This window comes from Artemia sp. Qi Xiang Cuo, chromosome 7 (genome assembly GCF_049724085.1).
Source record: "Artemia sp. Qi Xiang Cuo chromosome 7, ASM4972408v1, whole genome shotgun sequence".
Taxonomy (NCBI): domain Eukaryota; kingdom Metazoa; phylum Arthropoda; class Branchiopoda; order Anostraca; family Artemiidae; genus Artemia; species Artemia sp. Qi Xiang Cuo.
Window position 1 is genome coordinate 28414769 of NC_142800.1, and position 12611 is coordinate 28427379.

The window sequence follows — 12611 nt, forward strand, 5'->3', positions numbered from 1 at the left end:
CCCCCAAAGTGCTCTAGGAATTGTAAAATGAACATTCCCCAGCAGGTCACCAAAGCTGATGTCTAAGCTATACAAAGGACTTGTCTGACCAAAACTGGAATTTGGTATGTGTGTGGCAACACCATTAAATACAGGCAACAAGAAAAAAAATTGAGTGTCCAAAGGCAAGCAACTCAATCAATAGAGGGTTGTAAAAGCCTGGACTACCCATCTTGCCAGGAGAAGTTACAGATTCCTACCCTCTCCTAACAATGGAAGTGTGAGGATGTCATTGTGGTGTACAAAATGCTGCACACTCAGTCCTTGTAACAAAATATGCTTGGACCTGACCAGTCAACAAGAACTAGAGGATACACCATGAAGCAGTACTGCAAACAAGCCAACACCAGATTACAGATCAACTTCTTCTCAAATAGAGTCATGGGGCTCTGGAACTCCCTAAGTGAAGTAGCAGTCTCAGCTCCTAGTGTGGAGGCCTTCAAGGGAGCTGTGGACAAAGATTGGTTGTCCAAGCCATGGCTTTGAGAATGGGATGCAGCCAACACATTGGTTCAACATCTTCACTAACCAGTATCCACAGGATTACACCTTATTTGCTGGACAATACAATTTAAAGTAAGGTAATTTAAGGAAATAGACATCTAATATTAAGTATATAACACATAATATCTTATTACTAATCAAGTAGATTGTTCAAAAAGACCCCTTTCCATGGAGAAACCATAATAACATTGAATTATTTTCACTTTGACACTCTCCATGTAAGAGAAATACTTTAATCCCTGCTAGTTTCTGCCATTTATATTATTATGGGACTACACAGACACAGTCCTTGTTTCAAACTTAGAAGACTCTCTGGTTTTTGGTCTATGAGTGAATGAGCCTATGTGCTATATAATCAACATTTCTCAAAGATTCTAAATTATAGTAGGCAAGACAGAAGAAAAAGAAGAAATAAATACATCATTTTTTAGCATATATCAGATAATTCAACACCTAATCATGTCATTTGTTAAGGCAAGGTCTTAATCAGCATTTCCAAGTTGGAAAGATAGCTACTATGACAGTAATTATATTGCAATCCCCACCTTCTGCCACACAGCAAGTTGTATTACTCAAAGTGTTGGAAGTGTTGGTTAACTGTAATCTAGCATCAAAAATACATAGATGTTGAATAACTCTCAGGCACCTGTGTCTCTGTTGGATTCTGCCATTTTCCCAACCTTGATTCAGTTCAAAAGTAGTAGTAGTAGATTCAGATTTAAAGGCAATTAATAAACTCATCTCCAAGTTAAGGAGCAAGGGAAAGGAGCTCAAGGTCCTGCATATACCTAGCCACAAGGGACAATGCAGCAGATATTCCACACTCAAATGATCCTTTGAAGGGAAATGCTAGGGATACATAGAGCAAAGGCTTTTCACTCTTAAATACTGTCTTATCCTTTCTAGTCTAAGGGCTTCTCCATAAATTTTTACTAGTTGAAAGCTGCTTATCTTCTTTTAAATTATGTTCTGTGTGATTGGGGACTACATCACTCCTCTGTCTGCCAACATTGTTTGAGAATCCATATTGTGCAGGTTATTCTGAGATTTATATCCTTATAGGTAATTCCAAAGCAATATTACCAGAATACAAAAATCCAAGTGCAAAAGGGCTGTTATTAACCAACATTTGCCCAATCAAATATAATTAATAATCTTTAAGCACATGAATAGCACCTTAAAGAGGAAGATGATCTATTAGTCCCTGGATTGATCATACCAGCTCCAATAGCTATTCTGCAGATAACCTCTATAAGGTTAAAGACCTTCATGCTCGTCTATGTAGCTTACATAAGAGTGGAAACTTTTGATGAATAACACTATTGCCATCTAGTATTTGGTGCTTCTTGGCATTTTTTCAGCATAATAACAAGGCAAAATTAGTGCATTAATAAGCGTCTGATGCCAGTCGCTAAATAAACACAATTACAAAGCTAGAAAAAGATATCAAGGAACATCAAATGCTTGATGGGGTGGTGATCTTTCTGTTAACAGTAGTGCCAGTTTCCACTCTTATAAGTTAGCCATACTCTTTGTACCTTCATACATAGAAGAAGAGATGGATAAGTCATTTGAAAGGACAAGCTAGTATTAAGTTGCTTGAAATACCATTAGGTTGGATAGCACACTTTTGACTTTAAAACATCCAAAGTTGAAGCTTTTAATATGTCCCTTGGTTTCAAAATCTTTAGCAAATTTGGTGGAAGTTGAATTACCAAAGGTCATATAAGCTTTATTCATAATAGTTAAATCTGGATGGAATGGATTTTAAAGGAAGAAAACGATATTTTTGCTGTATTTAAAATACAGCATATTAAACTCCAATACTGACAGAAAGGGATCTATCTTAAATAAGGGTTAGGACTTGCCCCTGTCAAACACATTTTGCTTAACTCTATTTTTATAAAATATGCTTACAAATAGAGGCATAGACTATTTTTCAGTATTGAAAACTAAAATTTAAATGTCTGAAAACAGATTTAATAACTATCTGTAAACTGCAAGATATTTCAAAGTGTTTTCTTTTGTGGTCAGGATTGTAGTTTGAAATTCTGTGTCTATGTTTTGTCAGATAGCAATTTATATCATAACAAGAGTTGAAAACAAAAGTTGATTTTGTAGCAGAACTTACAGACTATGAAATTACTATTATATAGGGGTGTGAAATGTTTGATAAAATCTCCATAAAAATTTGATTGTAGTTTTGGCTAACTTGGAAAGTTGTACTCAGTAAGTCATACTTTCAGGGATAGGTCTAAAGCCCAAAATAGGTCCAACATAGATATTTTACAGATCCAGCTGTCAAATTTCCCCTGCTTATAAGTTTATTATTGTAAAATTGCAGCATATTAGCTCTTTGCTAGCTCAGAAAGTTATAGAACTCCCATAATAAAAGACTCCCAGGAATGAACCTTAAGTTGAAATCAAGGTCCAAAAGGTAAGATGAGACAAATTTTACTAAAGAGGGCTTGTTTATACCAAGGGTGGACCCAAGGGGTACTTTAAGGGGCATGTGCCCCCTCCCCAACAAAAGATAGAAAATTGTACTAATAACAGGATCGGAGGGGTAAAAAATAAGTGGGAAAACTCAAATTTTTATCAGTCCCCCCTCCCATAAACATTAATTCTCTATCTGCCCCTGGTTTATGCATCAATTTATGTGAGAAACGAAAATTAATTTAAGTCAAAAAATAAGGTATGTCAAAATAAGAGATAAAATTTGAATGCATGTGAAATATAATGTGCCTACCTATTTGGTTAGGAGTCAGTGCATTCAACTCCCAGCAATGGAAAGTTCTCATATAAAATTTATATTACTTAATCTCATGCATTTAAACAGGTGGACTGTAAAGTGGAAGCATATATTTGAAAATGCCTTCCTGGCCTTTAGTTGTATTTCAAAAGGTTCTATTCTAATAAGGCAGAGCCAGAATTTGAGTCTAATAACTAAGCCTGTTTTCAGACAGAGCCAGGAAATACCTTCCTGGGCACTATTGTTGGTCATATGACTATTATTATGTTTCTTTCAACCTTGGTTGAAAACCAAAATAGAAAAAATGCTTTGCCACATTTCTCCTTTAACTTTGGCTTTAGATATATTTCACTAGTTTGGTAGATATTTGGGACAGCACCTTTTCACTACTGCATGACTTTCACTAGGTGAAGCTACATTTTGATTTGAGTCTGCCTTTTCTGGACTGTAGGTTTTGCCTTGAAAATTCCTGAGAACAGAGCCAAACTCTAAGCTGAACTTGACTTTTAATTAGGGCTAGGACCTAATTTTCAGAATGTATTAAACCTTGCTAATACAGGAGTAGTAGGGGTTGAAAATATTTTTCTAGGCCTATATTTGGACAGCAGACTAGATCTATTTCTGAAGGTTTTTGCCTACTTTGGGCCAAATATTTATTCTTCAAATATTCATTTGCTGAGCACACCACCTGAGGGAGTCAGATTGCCACAGATCACATTTTGAAGGCATTTCTACTAAACCTTACCCCCTGCCCACCATAATGCACAAATATATAGCCCAAATTATTCATTTCCCATGTGTTTTTCTGTTTCTTGATTTTGTCAGTGCTGATTCAATTTGGGTGGGTACAGTGAAGATATTAAAAGTGGAATAGCTAAAGTCTAGGGCATTTTTTCACAGTTAAGAAAGGTTTGGAAGAATAGCAAGAAAAGTCTGCAAACCAAAATCAGAATATTGGAAGCTATACTGATGATAGTGATCAAGTATGGCTCTGAAGCATGGGCACTCCAAAAAATGGAGGACAACTTGCTTGATGTTCTCCAGAGAAATTGTCTTGGGTACTCAACCAACTGCCTGGTTCTCAAACAGTAACCTGTATGAAAGAGTGTGGTTTAATCCTGCTTTCTAGGGTTATAATGAGAGAAAGGATGAGATGGCTAGGACACATTTTGCATATGAATGATGATAGATTGCCAAAGAGTGTCCTTGTCAGCCAACCATCTAGAACCAAACAAAAAGCAGAATGTCCTTGAATCAGGTGGGAGGATGTTGTAAGGAAAAATTTATGAGAAACAGGAACTGCTTGGGAGGGTGCAAAGATCTAGGCTTTAAATAGAATGGGATGGAAGATGTAGCTGTGTTGGCCTCAGGCAGCTTGGTGCTGTAGTAATTGTTAGTAGTTATTTATAGTAAGTAGTAGAATTTACAGATACATGGGTTGAAACAAGAATGGGGGAGTGGGGTAAATATATAATTTGGGCTATATATTTGCAAATTGAGGGGGGGGGGGTAAGTAAAGTGTTTTGAGTAATGTCAACAAAAGTTCTGATGAATCAATTGATTCTGCAAAAATAACCACCACCCATCAATCCCAAATTACCCCCCAAATCTATTGTTCCAGAAAAGGTGAATTGACAAGCATTGCAGAAACGGCAAGTGTCTTCGAGTCCCATACCTGTGAAGATTGTATAAAAAAAGACGCAGAAATTGTCAATCTCAGGAAACGGATTATTAATCTTGAATTTCTTTATGATAGTTTATCTGATCTTTACAAGTGTCAGAAAAGTGATCTTTTCAAGGACAATGAAATCAAAATGTTGTTGATGCTATACATGCATTAAAATCCCCTACACCACCCATTGTTTCTCCTTTAGCTGATACTTCTACTCCAAATATGCATTATCAAAATTCTTGAAGTTGCATAAAAACTATAAAACTCTTTGAACCTGAAAATGGCATTATATGTAATCAGGCAAGCGCTAGTGAACTTCATTCATCAGAATTTTCTCAAAGGATTAAAAAGGTTACACAAACTATTCCAACTGACCTTGTTTTAACTGAAGATAATTAATCCTTGAAATCCAGTGGTAATGATATATCTTTAAAAATTGAGAATGTAGTCAAACTTACAAGTGGAAATTCTCACCCAATGCAATCATATATTCAAAAAAATGAGTTCAATGATCTTAAGTGTAATCAACCCAATCTGTGCTTTAGATTTTTAGACAGTAGATGCATATCTAGTAATTGTAAATATCTACACATTTGTAAGTTTCATGTTTATAGCTATTGTATAAATAATCTGTGTAAATACCCCCATGTTAATATCTGTAAACAATTTTCAAGTGGAAGATACTTTGGCTGTACAAAACCTCATATCAAATTGCCCATTAAGAGTCATAGTAGGTTCCACAAAACTGGGCTGCCCAGAGGCCACCTAAATTCTGCTAATCCTACTAAATATTTTTTAGACCATTGCTCACACACAAGAAAGCCCATGAGCCATCCAGTCCTTTCCAATCAAGTACCTATCCAAAGGATATCCCCACCCTCATATCTGCTTCCATACTCCCTTCCTCCTTTTTCACAGATAAACACACCCACCCCTCCAGCTGCTTTCCAGCATTTTTTCCTACCCTTCCCCACCACCTTGCATACCCACTCAACACGGACTCTTTGTACCATACCCCTGCAAAAATGACCTCATCTCTCTTGATTCTTCCAGTTCACACCAAACTCAGCTGCTACTTAGTTACAGCTGTTTAGAGTCTCCACTAGTACCTACTCAATTAAATGCCATTGCATTTGAAAAAGATGGATATGATCCCCTATTCCCTTGTTCTGACTACTCAAGCTTAGCCCTGTCAAGGATTCCATCCCAGCCCAAATTTCAATTCCATCCCAAATTAAAAAAAAATCCCAATACCCAAATTGTTTTAAATTTCCAACTTTCCAACTTACCAATGCTGAGAGCCTGAATTTTGACAGGATTCAGGTCCAGATTTCCTAAAAATAGGCAATTATACTTGGTTTATAAAACTTAGCCCTCCCAATCACCCTCTTGGTAAAAACGGGGGTGGTATATTATTTTTTGTCCGAGATAACCTCCAACCTAAACTCATCCCCACCCCAAACTTATCTGATTATGATGAAATCCTATGGCTGAGCCTTAGACCAAAAGTACTTCCCCACCCTTTCAATTTAATTGTAACTGCCATCTTTTATCATTCCCCTAACCAAAGTATTGACCAGAAATGCAAATTTATACAACAACTCTTGATAAGTGTTGACTTTGTGTTGTCAAAGTATCCAAATGCTGGTATTTTTTTACTTGGTGAGGTGGATGACCAGAGGATGGACTCTATCTGTACCTCTCTTAATATTAAACAACTGGTTAAAACACCTACAACAAAAGGTAACACCTCTCTGGATGTTATTTGTTCTAACATGAGTAAGTATTACAGCCCCCCACAAGCACTATCACCATTAGGAGGCAGTTACCACTATTGTCTTCTTTTTTCTCCCTCTTCAGCCATAGAACATTCCTTTTACTACCTCCATTGGGGTTTGCTGTCCCCTCAGGCCTCTTCCCTTGACATGACATTTAACCCTTCTAAATCTGCAATTGTCTCAGTAAGTTTCCTTAAATCCCCTCCCCTTTTTCTTATTCCTATTCCTCCTGAAACCCCTGTCACATCTCTTAAGCTCCTTGGTGTTACAATTTCTTCAAATTCGAAATGGGATGCCCATACAAACAATATCCTATGACAAGCAGACTCCTTGCTTTCCCTCCTTAAACTTTTAAATAATTTTAGTTGCCCCCAATCACATTTACTACAAGTATACATTTCTTTCATGTGTCCCATATTAGAGTATGCTTGTCCTGTGGCACCCTGGTTTCAGGAGGAATAGGAATAAGAAAAAGGGGAGGGGATTTAAGGAAACTTACTGAGACAATTGCAGATTTAGAAGGGTTAACTGTCATGTCAAGGGAAGAGGCATCACAGGAAATATCTTGGAGTATGCCCATTGGATTGCTAAAAATGTTTTTATGACATATCTCTAAAACTGTCAAGTCATTGACAAATTTCCACCTATTGTCGTAAGGGTTGAAAGGTTGTTAATCACAATAGAAAAAAGGAGAGGGCCTAGAATAGTCCCCTTAGGAATGCCATTAAATATGGGGAGGTGATCTGAGAAACAATTTAGATATTTAACTGCTTGAGATCTATTAGAGAGAAAAGAGGCAACAAGCTTAACCAGGAAAGTTTCAATGTGAAATTCATTTATAAGTTTATCTATGAGTAAATTGTGGTTAATCAAATCAAAAGCTTTTTGAAGATCAATAGAAATCAGATTAAGTCAAGCATTAGGTTTTTCAAGTAATTTGCCCATGGTATCAACAAGATGGATCAGGTAATGAGAGGTTGACATGGATTTGAGATTACCAAACTGTCTAAGATCAATGAGTCTGTAAGAAAACTTTCATACAATTTTGAAAAAATTGAGCTGGGGGTAATAGGACAAATACCATCAAAGCCTGGCTTCCCATTTTTCTTTTTGATTTTTATTAAACAGGGTGGATAGGGGCTTTGAAAGGTAATCACTGAAAGCTTTAATAAGAGGAACAAGAATATCTAAGGGGCAAATGCTTGATCATTTTAGGTTTTCAATTTTTTTTTTACTTAATCAAGTCAAGAAATATGGGGGAATGAAGAAGGATCAGGAAAATCTGGAAATATGTAAGATATTGGTGAGAGACTGGACAATAGAAGCCAGAAACTTATTGAGGTCATTAGCTGTGGTCTTTGGAGGTTATTTTTTATTAAAATTTAGTTGATCTTGACTCTTGCCAGTTTTTTTCTTTTTTTAATTTCAGAGTACCAATTCTTTGGTTTATCATGGCACAAGTTTTTAAGTTTATTTTTATAGTAGACTTAGGCAGCTTTTCTAATTTGACATTTTAATTCCTTTCCAGTTTTAAGTTTCCTTAAATCCCCTCCCCTTTTTCTTATTCCTCCTGAAACCTCTATCACATCTCTTAAGCTCCTTGGTGTTACAATTTCTTCCAATTTGAAATGGGATGCCCATATAAATAATATCTTATGACAAGCAAACTCCTTGCTTTCCCTCCTTAAACTTTTAAATAATGTTAGTTGCCCCCAATCACATTTACTAGAAGTATACATTTCTTTTATGTGTCCCATATTAGAGTATGCTTGTCCTGTGTGGCACCCTGGCCTCTCAAATGAAGCAACACAAAAGATTGAAAATGTCCAAAAGAGAGCTCTAAGAATTATTTTTAAAGAGGGCAAAGTACCATATTTGCATTTGTTAAATATTTCTAAACTAGAGACCCTTGAGCAAAGAAGAAATAATTTGTGTCTCTGTTTTGGTAAGTTGGCACTTCTGAACCACTACAAACCTTTTCTGTGAATACCATGTACCTGGTAGAAATTGTCCTCCATAAACTGTGTCCCAGCCTATCCCCATCTTATCTCCCATTCTTTGTACTACCTTGTGGTATAATAAATCTGTTATCCCTTTTTTACTGATATAATAAATAGTTGTTAATTTGTATTATGTTTAAGAGGTAATTACTTGGCGAAAAAAAAACAAAAAAAACTGTCATCCTAATCCAGCAATTGAGACAAATGTGCACTTGAATGAGGTTTTCACCTTACCCATCTATCCAACTACCTAGGACCAAACAGTATAACTGAACCATCAACCAAATAGAAATGTCCAAATCCATGCAAAGTTGTCATCAATAAATGTAATTTGTTGTAAATTTACAAGCAAAAGCACCTTAAATCTAACGAAATATATATATATATATATATATATATATATATATATATATATATATATATATATATATATATATATATATATATATATTGTATTGTTTGCCAATTTTTTAGTTGTGTGCTTTAGTTATGATTTTCTTGTTTATTTGTTTTTTCATGGACTTTGAAATTTGAGTTTGGCCCTTCAGGGCTTGTATTTCTCAAAATACATATCTATCTATCTATCTATCTAAGCACCTTCAAAATGTGTTAGCTAGCCTACAGGATTTTTTGGTAAATTTTTAGTGGGCCATATAATTTAGCTAGGATGAAAGTGAAAACATCATTTGATGCCTTTTTTATGCTTTTTCATAATTCAGTAATGGCATCTTGGGATAATTGCATCTTGAGCCCTTAAACAGGCCCCTAAAGGTATTTTATATGAATTATGAAAGAGCATTAAAAAAGCATCCAATGATGTTTTCACTTTCATCCTAGCTAAATTATATGGCTCACTGCAAATTTACCCCCCCCCCGATATGCAAATATATACCCTGAATTGGAATATACCTTGAATTATCAACAGCAAAGTTTTGAATTGCAAAATTTAGCCCTATTTTTGTGAACAGCATTTGAAAAACTTGAAATGGTTTAGATTTGAGTTGCCTAATAAATGAGGTTTGAAAAAGGTACTTTTCAATTAGCTGGTACCCATGTGAGAAATCAAGTTTGGTTAATACTAATGAAACAAAACAAAATACGATGAAAATATAATAGTTTAGAAACAAATTCGGGCTATATATTTGCACACTAGGGAGGTGGGGGGGGGGGGGGAAAAGCATAGTATATATTAAATACTTAACCAAACCTAGGTACCTTTTCCCCCCTAAACCCCCAAAAAACCATAGTTTAAATATTGTAAATGCAATGACAAACTACCGTTTGCAATCCACTTCTCTATTGGCAGATACCCATTTGACTAGTTTTCTTTAGCATCTTCCTTGCACAATATATTACATAGGTACCAGCATTTGAAAGACTTGAAATGGTAAGAAAACTGTTTATATTTTTGTTGCCTAATAAATGAGGTTTGAATTGTTATAAATAAGTATTTTTGGAATATATTACTCTCAAACAACTTATTTATAAACTAGTGATATATTTTCAGCCACTTTTTAATAACTTAACTAGTGTTCATAACTTCTTTGTGTGGTTACAAAAATAAACTACCTTTGGGGCCCCTTTAAGGGCTCAAGATGCAACTAGCCCCAAAAGCAATTATTGGATTACAAAAGAGCATAATAAAGGCATCAAATGACATTTTCACTTTCATCCTAGCTAAATTATATGGCCCATTAGAAATTTACCAATTTTTCTGCATATTTACAAAGTAAGGATTGTTTCCCTGATATATTTCCTTCTCAATAGACCTAATACTAGGCTTAGCTTATACCAAATTTTGTATTAATCAGATTTTCAGGGTCATCTCTAATTTCATTGATAATAGGCCTATTTTCAAACTACCCTAGGACTATCTATAAACCTAGGCTAATAATAAAATTTGTCAGCTATTAATTTTAGTGCATTTCAGTACCCCTTTCCATGTTAGCCAAAAGTAGCTAAAGCATAATTTTACCTAGAATTTTACCAGATGAACTCTAGGTAAATAGCATTAGGCTATGGTAAAATTCTACTTTAGCTACTTTTGGCAACCTTGGAAAGGGATTAAGTTAGGAAAATAAAACTTTCAGTGATGGGTCTACAGTCTAAAGTATGTCCCGGGAAGGTATTTTGAAGTACCTACCTTGACTCCTTCTCCCTCTAGAGGGTCATGAAATTTGCCTACATTACAGGTCACCTATTGAAATTTTGACAAAATAATATTTTACCTTAATTTTCAGTTATCAGTTTCTTTTTCTCTGTCTATAGTTCTGAAACATTAATCCTATTGAAATTTTGACAAAATAATATTTTACCTTAATTTTCAGTTATCAGTTTCTTTTTCTCTGTCTATATAGTTCTGAAAATACAATTGCTGTTATTTGATTAGAATTTTAAGCCATATCAATGTTGTTTTTTTTTCAAAATTTAGGAAATGTATTTGCATAGCTTTAAAACCTTAGAAATTGTGATTGAGCAAAGTTGTGAAGTTGAAAACAATTTTGTTGTACTTCATCTCCATTTAAGCAGAAGATCTATTTTTCAAGGTTTCACTTTTATAACACAGATTTTTAAAGGTCATCAAAGGTTAGGACCCTCTAGAGGGAGAGGGAGTGGAGGTAAATACTTCAAAATAGGCCTAGGCCTACCTTCCCAGGACATAGGCTACTTTAGCCTGTAGACCCATCCCTGAAATTTTTATTATCCTAACCCAACCACTTACCATGATAGCCTGAAGTACCAGTAAATTTCTGCCAAATCATATTATTGAGTTTGGAATAAAGTGAATACACCATTTGATGCCTTTTTTTATGCTGATTACTAATATAATAATCATTTCTAACAGAAATGAATTTCAGCCCCCCCCCCCTATATATGCCAATTCAGGGTTAGGTTGTAGAAATATATACCCTGAATAGGCATATATAGCGGGGGGGCTGAAATTCATTTCTGATAGAAATGATTACTATATTCATAATCAGCATAAAAAAAGGCATCAAATGGTATATTCACTTTATGTGTAAGTCAATAATATGATTTGGTAGAAATTTACCTAAGTAGCTAAAGTAGAATTTTGCCTAGGCTATATTAGAGAGGCCTGGGCTAGTCTGAAAATATAGTGGACAAACCATGAACAGAAGTGGAGCTGACCCTGAAAATAAATTAGGCCTCTTCTTTTATATGTCTGTTTCATTAGTTTAAGTCTACTAAATCCTTTAACTTCAAAGGAGAAAAAATCCATAGATTTGGTAGGCTAAAGAAGAAATGCCTAGCCTATTAGGCCTACCTGGATAAACAAGAATGACTATAAAAGTTGCAGCCAAGCTTATCTTTCATCAGATACTCTTGGGTCTAGGGTAAACAGAATACTTGTGACATACCATGTTTATTAGCTATAGCGAAAAGAAATCTTTTCATATATTGGATTGAAACAGAATTCCAAAAGTGATGATGGTGATGCATAGTCGAACAATTGTTTCTAGTGCTTCTTCAAGTAAATGGCGTAAATAATAAGCAATTTTTTATGCTGCATATCCACAATGGACAGGAATGTTTGCCTTTTTATGCATTATTAATTAAAAACTTTTTCCATAAATGAGTTTTACAGGGCAAAGTAAAGAACTCCTTTAAACCAAAAATAGAATCAATTAATCTACCAAGTGTAAAACTACCACGAATCAGCATCAATAAATAAATGAAACCCAAAACGAATAGAAATTACAAAAAAAAATAAACAAGTCAAACTAAAAACGAGCAGAAATTTAAAGGATTAGAACTCACAACTCTTATGCTTTCTCAAGACCAGAACATAACTTTCATTTTACTGGAAAAAAACGAACGTACATTGTCAGTTTAATATACATATG

At 34.9% G+C, this 12611-nt stretch overlaps 1 protein-coding gene across 1 annotated transcript in view; it reads right to left on the reverse strand.

Annotated features, from left to right (window-relative positions):
* LOC148950132 (uncharacterized) overlaps positions 1-12212 on the reverse strand; it is an 81404-nt gene extending 69192 nt beyond the window's left edge. The window contains exon 1 of the mRNA XM_089092161.1: positions 12126-12212. Within this exon, the coding sequence (XP_088948287.1) occupies positions 12126-12128 (3 nt within the window). The 5' untranslated portion in view covers positions 12129-12212. The remainder of the gene's footprint in view (positions 1-12125) is intronic.
* Between the last annotated feature and the right edge of the window lie 399 nt (positions 12213-12611).